At 42.3% G+C, this 16,454-nt stretch overlaps 1 protein-coding gene across 1 annotated transcript; it reads left to right on the top strand.

Annotated features, from left to right (window-relative positions):
* The first annotated feature begins 1,477 nt into the window (after positions 1–1,477).
* On the top strand, positions 1,478–11,142 carry DUSP27 (dual specificity phosphatase 27, atypical). Its single transcript, XM_026083399.1, has 5 exons — positions 1,478–1,635; positions 4,041–4,135; positions 4,686–4,917; positions 5,676–5,893; positions 8,062–11,142. Exons 1-5 carry the CDS (start codon positions 1,523–1,525, stop codon positions 10,896–10,898), a joined length of 3,495 nt encoding a protein of 1,164 aa, XP_025939184.1. The 5' UTR covers positions 1,478–1,522; the 3' UTR covers positions 10,899–11,142.
* The last annotated feature ends 5,312 nt before the right edge of the window (positions 11,143–16,454 follow it).

Raw genomic sequence — 16,454 nt, 5'->3', positions numbered from 1 at the left:
CTTGGTCTGTGAGCTTTGCTGGGGAGACAGCCAATTGGAAGTGGAGGTTCTTGTTTGAAAATGCATAAGGGGAAGATGCAGTGTTCCTTAGTCTTAACTCTTCTAAAAAGGAAAATCAGCTAATGTTGCTTGCTTCTAGTGAGTTTAGAGCGGCTTATCCCACGCTGCATTTCACAAGGACCTTAGAGGTTGTACCAGCATTTCAGATTGTGCCTAGTGGGGTGCCAGTTGCCTGGGGGCTCCCTGCAAGCAGAGGTTCATTCCCATGGGCTCTGGACGATTCTCTGAGTGCCTCCTACAATGAATATGTCAGAGAATCCAGCCCACAGTAGGGAAAGAGTTAAATGCTTGACCAACTGCAGTCTGAGGCACTGAATTCTTTCCCCATGCAATCCAGCAGCCAGCGTCAGGACAACACTATATTTAGAAAGCTGATAAAGGTTTGGTGCTGACAGTTGTCCTGCTGCTTGATGAAGAAGCTACAGAGAGAGAGAGAGAAAGGGCAGCTGATTTCTCTCTTCCTAATACTATTCCCTGCCAAATTTCCTGCCCTCTTTACTGGACTTCTTCACTGTGCCTCAGACAGGAATCTACCAATTTTCCAGTGGAGTCTTCTAGATACTGACGGTAAGTGCCGTTTCCTTGCTCCCCTGCTTTCCTGCTTGCTGCCTCTGTAAGCAGCAGCCACTCCTCAGCCCCCGTTTATGGAACATGGCTGCGTTCCTCGTGTCTGAGACCAGCTGCTTGGGACACTTCAGAGCCCTCATGGGCTGTCATGGCACAGCAAGTCAGGACCCTCTGTCTGAAACCAGAGGAAGTGGCTGCTGCTACTTTTTCATGCTCTTAACTGAATAACAGCCCCTTCACTATCCTGTGTACGGTACAGTGTACAGGGTGGGTATGGTAAGTTCATGGTGAAGGATTGCAAGGACAAAGTCCTGGGGCTTAAAGCTGGCTGAAGCCAAGGCTTTGGCCTTTAGGAGTGTTTCATTTTGGGGAGGTGAGGTCTCATGTTTCTTGCCCCTGACGCTCTATAAGTCTCTCTTTTCAGTCCTGTTCTGGCTGGATACAACTCCTTCTAGAGACTATTCACAGGCTGAGCTAGCCAGGGGCAGGATAGAGTTTCTACCCTGCCACCCCTTCCTTCCAGGCCTTCCTGCCTGCTTATTCATGGGCAAGAAGGGCATTGGCACATCCTGGGAACCAGCCAGGGAACTGCACGAGGTCATGGGAATGGCAGGGCACCCTGGCAGACAAGTCAGTATGACTGACTCACAGCAAAGGCTTCTTGCACAGTTTCGTCCTCTGCCACCACTCAGAAAGATGTCGGAGCCCCTTCTGTTGTATCAGCCTCCAGCACAAATCTTCCCTGTTACTGTGGAAGCATAGCCCAGGAGTAATGACCTGTATTGTGCCTGTGCAGCCAGGGGATGTCAGACAGCTTTGTGCCCCCTGTATGGACTTCTGTAATGGTCCTCCACTGTGCTCTGCCCCAGTTCTAGGAAATTCTCTCAAAGCTACCATGGCAAGCAGCAGAGATTCAGACAATGAGCAAGTAGTGCCAGATGAGGAGGAAGAGAGATCGGATGTGAAGGCAGTGCAGGCCCACTATCTCCGCAGCCCCTCCCCCAGCCGGTGAGTATATTTGCTGCAGGGGCTGCCGTGGTCTCCCAGTAGCACATAATAAATCGCTTGGCTTTCCTTTTCTTCCCATCCACTCGGATCAAGAACATACTGTAGGGCTTCCCTCCCCTCTCTGAGTCAGGAGGTTAGCGTGCTAGCATAGTCCATGCTGGTAGGGAGAGAGACTTCAGAGATCAGACTCTTGTGCTGTTTACTCCATTCAGCCGAGATTGTACACGCACACAGGGATACATTCCAGAAAGCATTACTGTGGGGCAGTATCTTTGCTTATCTACTCTTCCCTATCACATCCTCTCATGTTGACTCCCATGCTGAAAATTCAGATCTGGATTTCAACTCTTCTCAAAGTCRGCCTGTATTTCAGTCTGTTATAAGGACCTGTGAAATTTTAATGTCAGTATTAGCTCTTAGGTGCCTCAGAAAGACTGAAGCTCTTTAGATTTGGGTTTGGGGTTCAGAGCCATCTTTAGCTACAGGGCTTAGGCACAAGACAGGAGATTGTCACTGTGCAAGCAGAAATTGAGTTACCTGAAACAAAACAAGCACGATTAGATGCGTTTTCTCCTAATACAGGGAAAAATACATTCCTTTGTACTCCTTTCCTAAAGCAAAATGCCCTGCAGGGCTTTCTGTACACTTTGAGATGCTTCAGCTGAAGGCAGGCAGTAGGGATCAAGTTTGAAAAGAACATACCCTGGTGGACCTCAAGAAGTAGGAGGTTATAAAATGTTTCCCATTAAGAACCTCACCTGTGGGGCACTGCAGCAAAATGAAGATAGAATGTTTATTTCATTTAACTAATGCATTTAAAAATTGTCTAGGAAGTTCATGGGCTTACATAAAGTTATGTATTGATCTTGGTAAATCACTCCTTCTGTTGATCAGTCATTCAAAATGAGCAGAAGCACCTCTCCAATTTATTTCCCTTCCCTTCCCTTCCCTTCCCTTCCCTTCCCTTCCCTTCCCTTCCCTTCCCTTCCCTTCCCTTCCCTTCCTTTTTTTTTGCTGTCCATGCCACCCACAACCATGAAAATTGCCAAGTCCATTCCGATCAAAATGAGGCCTTGGAAGCATCCAGGCTTGGAAACAGCAGCTCTGCACCTGTGTGTTCCATGGATACTTGGGGCAGCTACTGGCAAAATGTGTTGAGGCTGTGGTGGCCAATATCACCAACTTTTATTGTTTTATTGAGATATGAGGCAATACTTGCAGTAGGAGGAATTGAAGGCAGTGCAAGGCTGCAAATTTGACTGTTGACAAGTGCTGGAACCCAACTAACTAAACTAGACAATCCTGCTAAGCAGGTTACAGATGGTTGTCTTCCATTTTGGGTCTGCAGAATGAAAGCAGTTTAGCTAACCAGACATTTTCTGTGCACTGTGACTGCACATAAATCACCCTCCCTCTTCTGTTTTAATTAAACAAAAACAAACAGTGCATTGCAAGTACGGCAAGTCTGCATCTCCAGATAGCTTCTGTGATGGCAACAAACTTGTACTGATGATATGTATGATCTCTTTGGAGGGAAATGTAGAGGGTGCACATCTGGGCAAATTCTCTGTAAAATGTTTTGTGAAGATGTGTCTAAATAAGAACAGAAGACTCACTTGGACTGTATAGGTGGCCTCAGATGGGAATATATTTGTTTTCCAGATTGTGGCCCTTTTCTGCTTAACAAAAACATATGTAAATCTCTCCATGAGTCAAGGAACTATCTGGAAAGCTGTTTGTGGGTTTCATAGCTGTTTCTGACCTCCAGCTGGACAGCACTGTGTGACGGGAGTGACCGATCACAGATTCGTGCTATGAAGTGAACAGTGTAGCAAGTACTTTTGGAGAAATTTACAGCCTTCAGTATATATGTTTGTACTGCATCCCCTGATAACTCAAAGGATACTTGCAGACAGTTAGTTAACAGAAAAAGGGTGCCRATTTTCCAGTATAATTAAGTCTGAATTGTTCAAAAAACTCTAGTTAGGACCATGTTTATGTGTGTCTTTCTATGTGAAAGCCACTTGCAAGATTATTCCCAATGATCCATCCATCTCCCAGTTTCAAACCAGCCACTGATCTTCTGTACCCAAAACCTCCTCCACAAGGTTATTCTCTTGCACTCCCATCCCACTGTCTGCAGCTCCTCTCCCATGGGACCTGTCTTGGCATCCTGCAAACACTGGCATATTTGAAGCCTGTTGCACCATCCTGGAGATTGTTGGGGGGGTAGGGGGGGGAGAGGGCAAGAAGGAGAGCTGGGGCTTCCCGTCTGTTCATTAGAGGATCCTCTCTGCTCCAGTTCCCTGCTGCTTTCTTCTGGAGTGGGTGAAAAGGGCTACAGTCCTGGAGATGGGGTCCCAGTGGAGGGCATTTGCCTAATAGGAGGTATGGTTGGTTGGCAGATATTCAATGATATCAGACACTGATACAGAGAGCATCTTCATGGAGCCAATCCATCTGTCATCTGCTGTGGCTGCCAAACAAATAATCAATGAAGGTAAGAGGAGGAAAGGTAAAAGAAATATGTAAATAATAGAGACTTGAGTTACACTTTTTTTGCCTTTTTTATCCAGAGATCTCAAAATGCCAAATAAGCCTTTATGAGCAAACCACACATGAGATAGATATGAAAAATACAAAGAAATTACAATGTACAGAAAGTTTTGGTGGCTTCCTTTGAAGTTGTGAAGTGAATCTGTTGCAGAATCATGTACTACAGTGGTGTGTACAGTTTGATTGCTAGTTGCTGGTTGTAACAAGGTGTCTTCCTCTATTCCTTTGGGGTTAGAACCAGTGTGCACTTAACTCCAAAGCCTTTGGCCAGTGTGGGTCTCTGAAGTGAAAGGGAAGTGTAATATGCTGTTCCCATTACTAACTACCTTAAGGCTACCTGATAAGTGTGCACATGCACACATTTCAGTTAGAATGGTGTGACGCTCTTGGGGAAAAAAAGAAAGCCACAAGAGTTGTCCCAGGGACAAAGAATGCCAGGTCATGTATTTCCTTTGTTTTTACATGCTTTTAGTTACAATGTCAGTTTATTCCAGAACTGAAAACAAAGGATGTCAAAGTAGATTCAGTGTGTCCCAGAATGTTAGAGTCTGCACAGCAGTTGATGGTGGAAGACCTGTACAACCGAGTTAAGGAAAAGATTGATGACACCAGCTTGTTCAACACGCCATGTGTGATGGACTTGCAGAGGGCACTTGTGAAGGACAGACTGGAGACCCCCAGGGATGCTGTGGATGAAGTCTGGCCTAACGTCTTCATAGCAGAAAAGTGAGTGTCAACTTTTGTCATCAAGTTTCACAAGATTCCTAGTGGGGGGTCAGATGAAACTATGAAAGGCATAACATATATTACATGTATCTAATACCTTTCATCCCTCGAGAGCCCAAAGGTGTTTTTCAGACTATGCTCATAAAGACTGCTGTCTGCTGAAAAGCAAGTACTACTGGAATAGAATTCAGCAGCTTTTCTATGCTATTTTAATGCTTCAAACAATTTAGGAACGGAAAAGGGAAGTGAGCTTCAAATTAAAGTGTTCTGATTGGAATTTTGCCCTGAAAATGGGACTAAAGTCCTTATTATGTAAAAGAGTGAAAAAAAAATACCATAGCAAATATTGAGTGGAAATGGCTAGGTCTTCTGGACCATGGCTTAGCTCTCTGAGACATCTGTGCATGTGACCAGGAGAGAATTAGGAGAGGATATAATATAAAACATTAATTATGAGCTGATAAAAATGAGAAATAAGTAAACAGCCTGAACCTAAGAGGGCAGGATGAGTTTAAAATCAAGCTGGAGTGGAACTGAGCATGCAGCTATACTGGTGAGAGCAAGTTTCTCATTTTCTTTTCCCAATGAATATTGGAGAGAAATATCTGTAGAATGCTCAAAGGACCTTAAGGCTGAGAGGAGCAGTGTGTTGTATAAGTAACGCAGATTGCAAATTCTGTAGCACTTGTAGCAGACAGCTTCTTTCCTACCTGAAAATAGGAACACCAATATCTAACATCTCTTTTTCTTTCCTGAAGAAGTATTGCAGTGAACAAAAGCCGTTTGAAGAGACTGGGGATCACTCATGTCTTGAATGCAGCTCATGGTACAGGTGTATACACAGGACCAGGTTTTTACAATGGTCTGAATATCCAATACCTGGGCATTGAAGTGGATGATTTTCCAGATATAGATATCTCCAAACACTTCCGTCCAGCTGCTGAGTTCCTGGACGAAGCACTGCTGACTTACAGAGGTAAGAGGAAAAGATTAGACCGGTTCTAGAATGCTTGGAAATTAATGGCTTGAAGTGTTACTTTAATAAACAGTTGGTACCACATTTATAGTTGGGCAGAAGGCAGGGTATTTTGATCTTTGCATCCAGGTATGGTGAGCACTTTTTGCTTATTTCTGTCATGCCTCATACAAAAGAGAAAGGGGGCAGATCAGCGATAGGTGGCAGCCCAGTGGTCCCTGCTGCAAGCCTCATGTCTTTGGAATCAAACTGAGGGGGCAAGCCAGCTCCCTCAGCTTCTTTGAAAGTATTGCAGTGGGATGAAGCACTGCTCCAAGTTGCTATATTCCTGTACACTATGAGTCTCAGTTTTGCCAGGATGCTTACTACAAAAGAACAGGCCAATTTACTAGAACAATCCAAACAATTGGATTGAACTGGATGTCTACATCCAAGCTACTATATAATTTGCTGGACTCAAATTCCATGGCAACTGTTATTTCTGTGGACCTCCAGCACAGACTGGTCATTTTGTAGCAGCTTCAGTGGATAGTTAAAAAAAATCTGTATGGAATTAAATATGAAAATGAACACCAGAATCAGTGATATTGCTGATGTTCTTTATATACTTATTCGATTCATTCAATTTTTGTATAGGGACAGCAGGCTACATGATAGTGGAAGTGACAGTAAGAAAACTGAGAAGTCTTGGTAGCGGAATTAGGGTGAAGTTACACAAGATGAGTTGAAACAATTTTAACAACTCACTGCCACTGCCACGGGGAAGGACATTCCATCCCTCTATGGTTTTATTCATCACTCCCATTTCTTCCCTTTGCATGTTACTGACGCTTACTTGGTGCCACTGCTGGCATTCAACAACCCCTCAGCTCACTAAACCGGCAAAAAAAAAAACCCAACAGAAAACAGATTGTTTTCCAATGGGTTGGTGAGCTGAACTGGCTCATTAAAGGGCCCAGCAAATACCAGATCCCACACAGGAAAGGATGCAGGGAGACGGAGGTGTGTTGTAAGAAAACAGAGGAATGAGATCCCACCCTTTTGGTGAGCTGTTAGATAAGCTTTAATGTCTGTTAAAGCACTTAAAAAGCAACTGTGACTTTTGGTACTGAGAAAGGTATAAAAGATATTTTGGTATTGCAGGAATAGGTACATTAACTGAATACTTACAGTAACATATTAACAGTCAGAAAGGTGGTGTTTAAACTAGCTTCATTAAGTTTCAATACAAACAGTACACTGATAACTGGAGTTTTTCATAAATCTGAGAACAGTAATTTCAGCTGTTTGCAGGCTAAAAAAGCCTCATTTATGCTCTCTTCATACTTACAAGTTTTTCTTTGTAACTGTAATTTGCTATAGAAGTAACTTTAAAAAACAAATCTTTCATGACAAAGCTTAGTTTTGCTGCAAAAGGTGGTTTTTGTGTAAATGCCACGCAATGGCATGGATCCTCAGCTTTGATTCTAGCTCTTGCAGGCAGTGTTTACAGAACAGTGGGTCCCAGTAGTTTGGAGCAGATTATCAGAGTCAAAATCAGCTCTGTTCTGCTAGTTGCTTGGTCCTCCTTGTTCTGAGATACAATATGACTCTGGCCTCCAGCCAGTCTACATGTAACTGTTTCAGTGAACCTTGCAAAACAAAAAGTCTGTGTTCTGGCAAAAATATAATTAAATTAATATAAAATTGTATTTAAGTCCTGCAACATGCCTTATAAAAATTAAGTTATTTGCTTATCAACCCAATACCTTCCTGGAGGCTAGTATTAATATCTCCTTTTTCACATATGGGGAAACTGAAGCATGGAAAGCTTAAATGTCCTACCCTAAGTCACCCATCAAGTCAAGAATGCTGTATTTCTTGTCTTTCTAATTCCTACTTTCTGATTATTTGGGGAAGTGACGGTATAGGTAAAAATATGAATATTAATTTGTTCTAGAACATGCATGTCCACAGCTCTTGAAACTAATATGCTTTTTGTTCATATCTATCCAGATTTTTATTAAGACAAAACAAAGAAAGCTAACAAGAAATTTTTAGTATTGATTTCAGTCACTGAAACATGTAATCTGATTTTTAACAGTATTCAGAAAAAGCCTTTGTGCCACATATCAGAGCAATCTATGTTATTGGAAATAGCTAATTACTTTTATATTCAATATCTGTAGGCAAAATCCTTGTCAGCAGTGAAATGGGAATCAGTCGCTCAGCTGTGCTGGTGACTGCTTACCTGATGATCTACCACCATATGACCATTCTGGAAGCTCTCATGACTTTGAGAAAGAAGCGTGCCATTTATCCCAACGATGGCTTTCTGAAACAGCTAAGAGAGCTCAATGAGCAATTGTTGGAGGAACGAGAGCTGGAGAATACTGGAGATGATGAAGTCACTCCCAGTCAAAGTCCTGTTGTCCATGCAGCGGCCTCTTCCCAGCTGTCTGGAGTTGGGGACTCAGAAAGCATCATGGGAGCCAAAGCCCACTCTATCATAGTAGAAGAAGAGGACACCAGCAGCTTGCGGGGTAGTCTTATGAGCTCTTCATCAGTGGGAAAAACTAGCTGGGTTTCCAAACACTCCACCCTCATCAGTGAGGAGGAAGAGGAACAGCTGTATGAGGAATGGAGGAAGAAACAAGGCCTGACTGCAAAGGAACTGGTAACTAACCATGGAAGGAGAACATCTCCAAAGCTTCTCGCTCAGGAAGTGGAACAATCTGAGGAGGATGTGGAACAGATGATCCATGACTGGCAGCGCAGAAATGAGAAATATCAAATGGAGGGTCCACCCCGGGAGGAGGATGGACACTTCAGCATGGGAGGAAGACCTTACCCATCAGGTGAATTCAGTGATGTTGAGAGCGTGAGCAGTCTTGAGATCCGAACCCTCAAACAACAGCTGCAAGCCAGTAGCTGTAATAGGATGAGGAGGAGACACACAGGCTCTATTTCTTCAGAGAGCACTTGGGACATGTGGAACCAGAGACTTCTGGAGATTGAGAAGGAAGCCACTCAGAGGTATCATTCTAAGAATAAAAGTGGTGGGGAGAGCTGGTCCTCAGAAACAGGAAGAAAGGAAAGGGATGTGGATGAGGAGAGCATGTTTTCAGACAGTAGCTCATTTTATAATTTCTGCCAAAAGAACAAAGACAAGCTTACTCCTCTAGAAAGGTGGAAGGTCAAAAGGATCCAGTTTGGCTTTCACAAGAAGGATTTAGAATCATCGTCGTCTTCTGCTCCATCTCCAGCTGAGGATGGCAGCCAGCCAGGTGGGGAGGTGACAGAAGGGAAGAGCTTGTCAGATATTAACCTGTCTGCTTACCAGGCTTGGAAAATGAAGCGGCAGAAGAAGGTGGGCAGTGAAAGCAAGGATGAATTTGTGGAGCTTGCCAAAAGCGAGGATTCTGTTTCAGCCAAAAAGAAGCAGAGGCGAGTAGAACTCCTTGAACGTTCAAAGAAAATCTTAGAAGAAAGCCAGTCCATGTGCAGCTGGGAGACAGACAGTACAATGAGTGGGAGTATCCCACTGTCAGCTTTCTGGCCCTCAGCGCCTTCTGCAAGTGGTACTGAGGATGCATCTTCTGCACTGAGCATGCAGACAAATCACTCATCTTTATCCCAAGCCAGGAGTAGTGCTGGGGCAATGCATCCTCAAACACCAAGTATACCCCTCCCCAACCTCCCAGTTGGCCCAGGTGACACAATATCCATGGCAAGCATTCAGAACTGGATCGCTAACGTGGTCAGTGAAACCATTGCTCAAAAGCAAAATGAGATCATGATGCTGTCCCGCCCGTCTTCTGCAATGGCCTCCAGTGTAATGTCAGGAGACCTTAGCAGGCATTTAGATGATGATAAAGTTTCCCTTCTCAGTGCTCAGAGTGGCTCATCCCTTGCTACCTCTCAGCTCCGCCAGCACGACATGCATAGGGCTGAGTCTCAGTCTGTCCTGTCTTGCAATACCTCAGTGAGTGCAAGGACAGAAGGGACTAGTTCAAACATGAAGGTAACACAAACAAGCAAACCACTGTACAGCCTCTTTGCTGATGATGTTGACCTGAAGAAACTCAGGAGGAAGGAGAAGGAGATGCAAATGGAAATGAGAGAGAAAATGTCAGATTATCAAATTGAAAAGGTGGTCAGAGACAATAAACGCAGCACTTTATTTAAGAAAAAGGTGACTAAAGGAGAGGAAAGTGAAAATGAAGATGACACAGAGAGCACATCAGGCAGCCATAGACACCCCTTGCGAGCAGACCTTGACAGAACCGATAAAACGTTTGCTCTGTCCAGTCAATCTGCAAATGCAGGTGCACTGAAGTCAGAGGTAGAGACTGATATTACCAAGTGGCTGAGTGGCCTGAAAGAAAGAGAACCATCATACCATGATCAAAGTGAGAAGGCTAGAGAGAAATATAACAGATCATCCAAAATTAGAGAGATGGATTCTGAAACATCCAGTTACAGATTCTGCAGATCCCAAAGAGAAGAGCTAAACAGCTGTTCTTCCTATGAGTCAAAAGAAGATTCACTGAGAACCATGTCAAGATTTTCTTCTGCTTCTGCAACAGAGGACAAAAAGATGTATAAGTTCACAAGGTCAAGGGTCAGCGAGACAACAAGTTCAAGAGAAAAGAGCCCAGAGCTGTATGGTTTCAGACGAACACCTGAACCGTCCTTTGACTCTGGATCCCCTGAACCATCTACACAGAGTCGAGTTAGATCTCATCATGTGGAGGAGTGCGAAGAGGAGGCCAGGTCAGACATGTCAGAATTTGGAACTAAAAGAAAGTTCACCCAAAGCTTTTCAAAGTCTGAAGAGGATGGAAAGAAAGAGGCAAAAGCGGAACAAAGTGAAGAGAGATTTGCATCAAGAGAGTTTGCTCAGTACAGGCGAAGCATTCGTAAAGAAGAAGAAGAAGAGATGGATGATGATGCTATTATTGCTGCTTGGAGAAACCGACTAGAAGAAACTACTGCAAAGCTCCATCGGAGAAAGGAAGAGTGACCAAGGATCAGATTATAGGAACACAAACAAAGTCACAGAGTCCCAGAATCACTCATCATTATGTTTCTGATAATCCTTTGTGGTTTGTAGGGCATTTCCTGCAGATATTTCTCTTTCCTTAATCAAAAGCCGTAAAGGGAGGAGGTCAAGTTTTGGAAGTGTTTGTGGTTTGTGAGAAAGAAGATGCTACTATTAAATGATCAATGTAGGTAGGATCTCAAAGTTAGAAACCATTAGGAGCCAGAGGACGTTTCAGCAGCAAGAGCAAGTAATGGTGGCACCTCAATTCAAAAGACCAATCACATCCCATTTTGGTTATTTCAATTTCCTAGCCTTGTTAAAGACTGGACATATTTTTTCTAGGRTCCTTTTGATCATAAATGGGAGAAACCAACAGCCTTTTCTAGGAACTTGAAGAATGGTCCCTTCTTAATCAGTTTTACTTTATTCCACTGAGAAGATATTGCCAGGTAGGCTTCATTTTCTATACCAGCTTAGGAATGTCTACAGAAATAAGACAGTTCAGGTGAATACACGTACTGTTTTCCTTCACTGAGTAGTTGAAGCAAAGTGAAACCCTAGAAACGAGAAAATGTCTCCTTTTTATTAGAAGTTCAAAGCAATAATTTATGTATTCATGTGGTACCATTGTTCTCTATTAGATGGAGTCACCTCCACTCCAGTATGATTGGTTCATGCTGATAACTTTGGGTCAACAAGAGGAAAGATGCTGTAATACTAACAGCCATCTAAAAATTATGTTCTGATCACTCTAAAGAGACAGAGTTAGGGTTAAGATTAGCAGTAGGTTAGGGTGGGTTTCTGGAGCGCTGACTTCAGTTTGTTGAATGAATGAAGCTCAGCTAAGTCTGCACTTTTATGTCTATAGTCATATTGTCATGTAGTGTTTTCAGCATCCTTGCCTTAAAAGAAAAGAGTGATAGGCAAACTGACCTCTTATATTAAAATGATGTGTAACTAAAGCTTTGGTAGAAGGCACCAGGCAAAGACTTACCTAAGGTCAAAATGTACGGCTGTTGAATGAAGTACTTTGAAGCTCATTTGGGGGAAATGGTAGGTTTAGTTTGCCTGTTAAAGTTAATATGCTCTTTGTATCACGTGAGCTACAGAGCCCACTTTTGAGAGTGAGCAAAGGGAACAGTCTCTGTGTTAACTTAGTGTAGAGCTGTGGATCAGAGCCCTTCTATGGCCTCCAAAGCCTCGTGAGCTTCAGTGTGACACAACAGCTCTGCCAGGCGTGCCACAGCATCATTTGTGTGGCTGATATGATGCTGTGCCTTTAACACATCAAAGCACTCAACTCTCTATCACCAGTCAACATCCTCCAGCTCTCTCTTTAAACAGCTAGGCCAGTTTCTCYTAACTGATCTCCATTCTGGAATTATCTGTTCCCTCTCCTATATGGACTGTATTTTGAAACAACAAAACCCTCTGGCACAGCTGACTGTAAAACAAAGAACAATGAAGAGATGATGCAACAGTGTAGCATTGCTCTCTCACAGAAGTTTTGACTTGCCATTGTCTTGTCATCTCCTCTCCCTCTTACTGTGATGCTTAGAGCTCACTATTATTATTATGTTAGTACCTCTCACTATTTTAATTGTGTAATACAGACAGTAAGCTCCACAGGGTAAGGACCTGGTCTTTATCCTTATCAGTATGGTGCCATGCACATCAGCAGTGCTATCTAAATAACGGTTACTGATAACAAAATGCAGCTGCCAATTTTCCTAAACTTGGAATCATTTCTCTCAWCTATAACTCACTGATTAGACATTATCCCTGCTTCTCTGAAGATAAAGATACCTCTTTCTGACAGCCAGGACTAGGGTAAATGATAGCTACTTATTGCCAGGTGAATGAAAGGGAGTCTAAAAATCAGATGATTGAACAATAACAGGGGTATAAAAATAAGAAAAAGAACATATTTTACTTGTGTGGGGATTTTTTGGGGTAAACTCAGATTACATTTTTCAAGTACATAAGGAACATGGTCTTATTAATGTTCCAGGCACCCAGAGATGCTGTAAAGCTTATAATGCATTTCTACTACAATATAATATATAATACAATGCATCCCTTACTTCCGCATACTTCTGTGAGGTTTTTCTTAAAAGCAGTGGCATTTCAGGCTTTGATTCACATTATGAGATTTTATACTGAATTTCTGCAATGTGTCCTAGGATAGGCATTTTCCTCTTTTCTTTATCCCTGGTAAAGTTGCTTTGTGCAGAACAATTTTATCCATATGTATAATTGGAGCTTGCTTTATCAAGGTGCTAGTTTCAATCAAGAAATGGTCTTAAGTATAAGCACATGAATAGTCTTCTGCTTTCAATGGCTCACAACATTAAGCAGTTACTTAAGTTTTGATGGATCAAAGTGTGCAATACCTTCTGAGATTGAATTTGTTTTTTTATCAAAGGCTGGTTTCCTCTGAAAATCTCTCTTCCTGTGACTGGCTGCTGTTCTCAACAAAAATGTTTGTCCTCTGCAGGTGCTGTAGGGGGCATCTTACACTGTAAAAGCTGAACATCATATGATGCAGTAATTGGTTTCATTTTGCACTGTACAGCACAGCCTTTGTTTGGGCAGCATTTTGATTTAAACAGTATTCCAGGTCTGCCACACAAATAAATTATTCAAGACTGAGGGGCAGTATACAGTTCTATAACAAGACTGAGCCAAACCATCCTGATAGCAAGTTTTGACCCTTCTGGGAAAGGGTTAAGTGGGTTCTGCTGACTCACCGAGGTAGGTGGCTTATTAGTTCACTTGTGTAAAAGGGAGATAAAAATGGCTTGCTGGGGAGAAACCATCTAAGATGCCGGCTGAGCAGTCATGAGGGAGAAGCCTTAGAAACAGCTGAACTTTATTTTCTTATTGCTTATATCTTTGTTAATAAAGCCAAACCCCCAAAGCAAGAAGGGGGCAGGAGTAATTTTGGACTCCATTCAGCGTATGGCCTGCATTTGAAAGTGAGTTGGGAAAGGCTCCAGCTCACAGGTATAAATTACATGAAACAGTGACATAAAGACCTTGCATGGTGAAAATATTAAAGCATTCAGTCATAAGACCAATAACCAGGAGAGACAGAAATGAAGAGGTTGAAGGCAGGCTAGAAAGTCAGGTTTTAAGATGAAAATTTAGGAGATAGGGAATCAGTGAAAGGGGAGAATCTGCAAAGATTGTTTCAGGTGAACAGGGCTGCAGAGAGAGAGCTCTTTCAGCAACCAAACTAGTCTGACTCTAGATTAAAAGACTAGGTAAGTATCCAGATTTATTTGGGGAGGATTCTTCAACAAAGATGCACTGGGATACATATTTTTGCTCGACCTCAGTTGTGTGCTGTAGACAGAAGTTTTTTTTTTTTTGGTATTGTGTAGCGGAAGGTGAAAGTGCAAGGAGCATCCATACAACCAGTTAAAAATATAAACATGGGAACACCAGAAAGGCTATTTGGGGTCAGACCAAAGGTCCATCTAGCTCAATATCCTGTTTCTGACAGAAACCAACAGTGGATACCTAGGGAAGAATATAAGAGCAGTGATATAAGTGATACTTTCCTAGCATGATCTCCCAGCGTCCATTTGCAGCTCAAGGCCTTCCTGAGTTAAATGTGATATTTCTGTATTTAATAGCCCTTGATAGATTTTCCTTCCGTGGAGGTGCCTAGTCATTTTGGAGTTATAGCTCCAAATAATCTTGTACATGGGGTACATGATCTCCTATGGCAAGAAGTTCCACAACTTACTTACCGACCTCTATCATTATGCCCCACCCTTAGCTATCTGTTTTTCAGCCTAATTGAGTTACTCATTCTTCATATGTGAGCTGTTCCATGTCTCTGATTGTCTTGGTCATTCCTGTCTGAACCGTTTCTAGTTCTACTTTATCATGTTTGAGATGAAGGACCAGATCCTCACCCAGTATTCAGCATACAGGTGCAGCAGGGATTTATCCTGTAGCATAAGGACCTTCTTTATTCTGTTCTCTTGTTCCTTCCCTATTAACTCCTAACAGTTTATATGCTTTTTTGGCTGTTGCTGAGCACCAAGCTGACATTTTCATGGAACTCTGTTATATCCACAGAATCTTGTTGCTGGGTGGCAATGGTCAGCTCTGAGATCATCATTTCATAAGTTAAGTTTTCTTATGTGTGTTGTTTTACATTTATTAATCTTGAACTTCATCTGCCATTTTATTGCTCAGTCTCTCAGTCTCATTAAGTCCTTCTGCAGTTCTTCACAGCTGGCCTGTCATTTCTACTACTCTGTTTTCTTAATTCCCTTTGAAAGGTGTAGAAACTGAGGATATGTGGGAAGTAGAGAAGTTAAGGAGGGATACATGAGAGATAAAGACATTTGATGTTGGTCTGAGAGAAGTAAGAAGTAAGGAAGTGTATGAAAGCTGGAGAGCTAAGAGGTATGAAATATTCAAAAGAGATTTGAAGACAATAGGCAAATTAAGGAGAAGATTTTGGATCTCCATCAAATGGATGGAGAAAGTAAGACATGTATGGAAGCTGAAGAGGCTAATATTCATTTGATAGAGGAAATATTTGTTTGTTTGGATGCATAAAAATTGTGGGGAAAGATTATGGGGCAACCTCTATGTGAGGGAAGGAGATGGTGGGATTTACATAAATTATAGGTTTGTGAGAAATGCAAAGGGGACTGTGAGAAATGGGAAGGGTGACAGATATTAATGGGACATGGATGATAAAGTGATATCTGTGGTAGACTGTGAATTCAACAATGCGGCAAAAGGAGCTGAAATATTGCCAGAAATAGTTATTCCTTTTGTATCAGCTGCATTCTGCATGGTAGCATTGATAGGTATAGGGCCATAGCTCTTTTTTTCCCATCTAGAATTTTGAGGGCAATTTGCTCTTAGCAATTGCTATTGCATGTAGCACTAGTTTAGACTGGATAATTATAAAAGAGGGACTTTTAGCACCATTTCCTTCTTTTACAGCTCCCTGAGAAATGTTTACCCATTAGCTGTAGTGGAGAGCTACATGAACTATGAGACAAAAAGCTTTAGCTGGGGATGGTTACGTTGCATTGCCTGCCCTTCCTTAAAGGGTTTACCTAGAATACATTGGGTATATAAATTATAACATGAGAAAATAGTATCTGTGAACTTCCTAAATTTATGGACAATCCAATAGAGATGCAGAAAACACAGGATTAATGTGGTCTAGGGCTTGGAAACAGACAGTGCATGCTGATACACTCCAGCAAAATCTCTGAGAGCTACTTACCTATTCTCTGGAATTTCACTTGTCATTTAGAAAAAACAAAAGCATGTTAAATCTCTGGCTGTTTTAGTTGGGAAGGAAACTATGAAAATGTGAACTGTGTGTAATAGATAAACAGTCCTCTGGAGAGATGGGAGCATAGCTCTAAATGGTGTGTGAACTGCCCTGGTCATCTCGGTGAGGTGTTAACTTATTTGCCCAAGAGTGATAATTTAGATGCCAACGAGATTTGTTATATTGTTCTTCAAGTAAAAAGAGGGGATAGGTTCATA

The sequence above is a fragment of the Apteryx rowi genome, unplaced genomic scaffold, assembly GCF_003343035.1.
Source record: "Apteryx rowi isolate R43461 unplaced genomic scaffold, aptRow1 scaffold_60, whole genome shotgun sequence".
Classification (NCBI taxonomy): Eukaryota; Metazoa; Chordata; class Aves; order Apterygiformes; family Apterygidae; genus Apteryx; species Apteryx rowi.
Note: the sequence above shows the minus strand (reverse complement) of the source record. Positions and strands in the feature narration are given on the sequence as shown.

What these genes read in the sequence shown, in the direction of transcription:
- DUSP27 (XM_026083399.1), top strand. Translation starts at nt 1,523, where the DNA reads ATGGCAAGCAGCAGAGATTCAGACAATGAGCAAGTAGTGCCAGATGAG. An exon ending in AACGTCTTCATAGCAGAAAA is followed by an intron (nt 4,918 to 5,675) that starts GTGAGTGTCAAC and finishes TCTTTCCTGAAG; the next exon opens with AAGTATTGCAGTGAACAAAA. An exon ending in AGCACTGCTGACTTACAGAG is followed by an intron (nt 5,894 to 8,061) that starts GTAAGAGGAAAA and finishes CAATATCTGTAG; the next exon opens with GCAAAATCCTTGTCAGCAGT.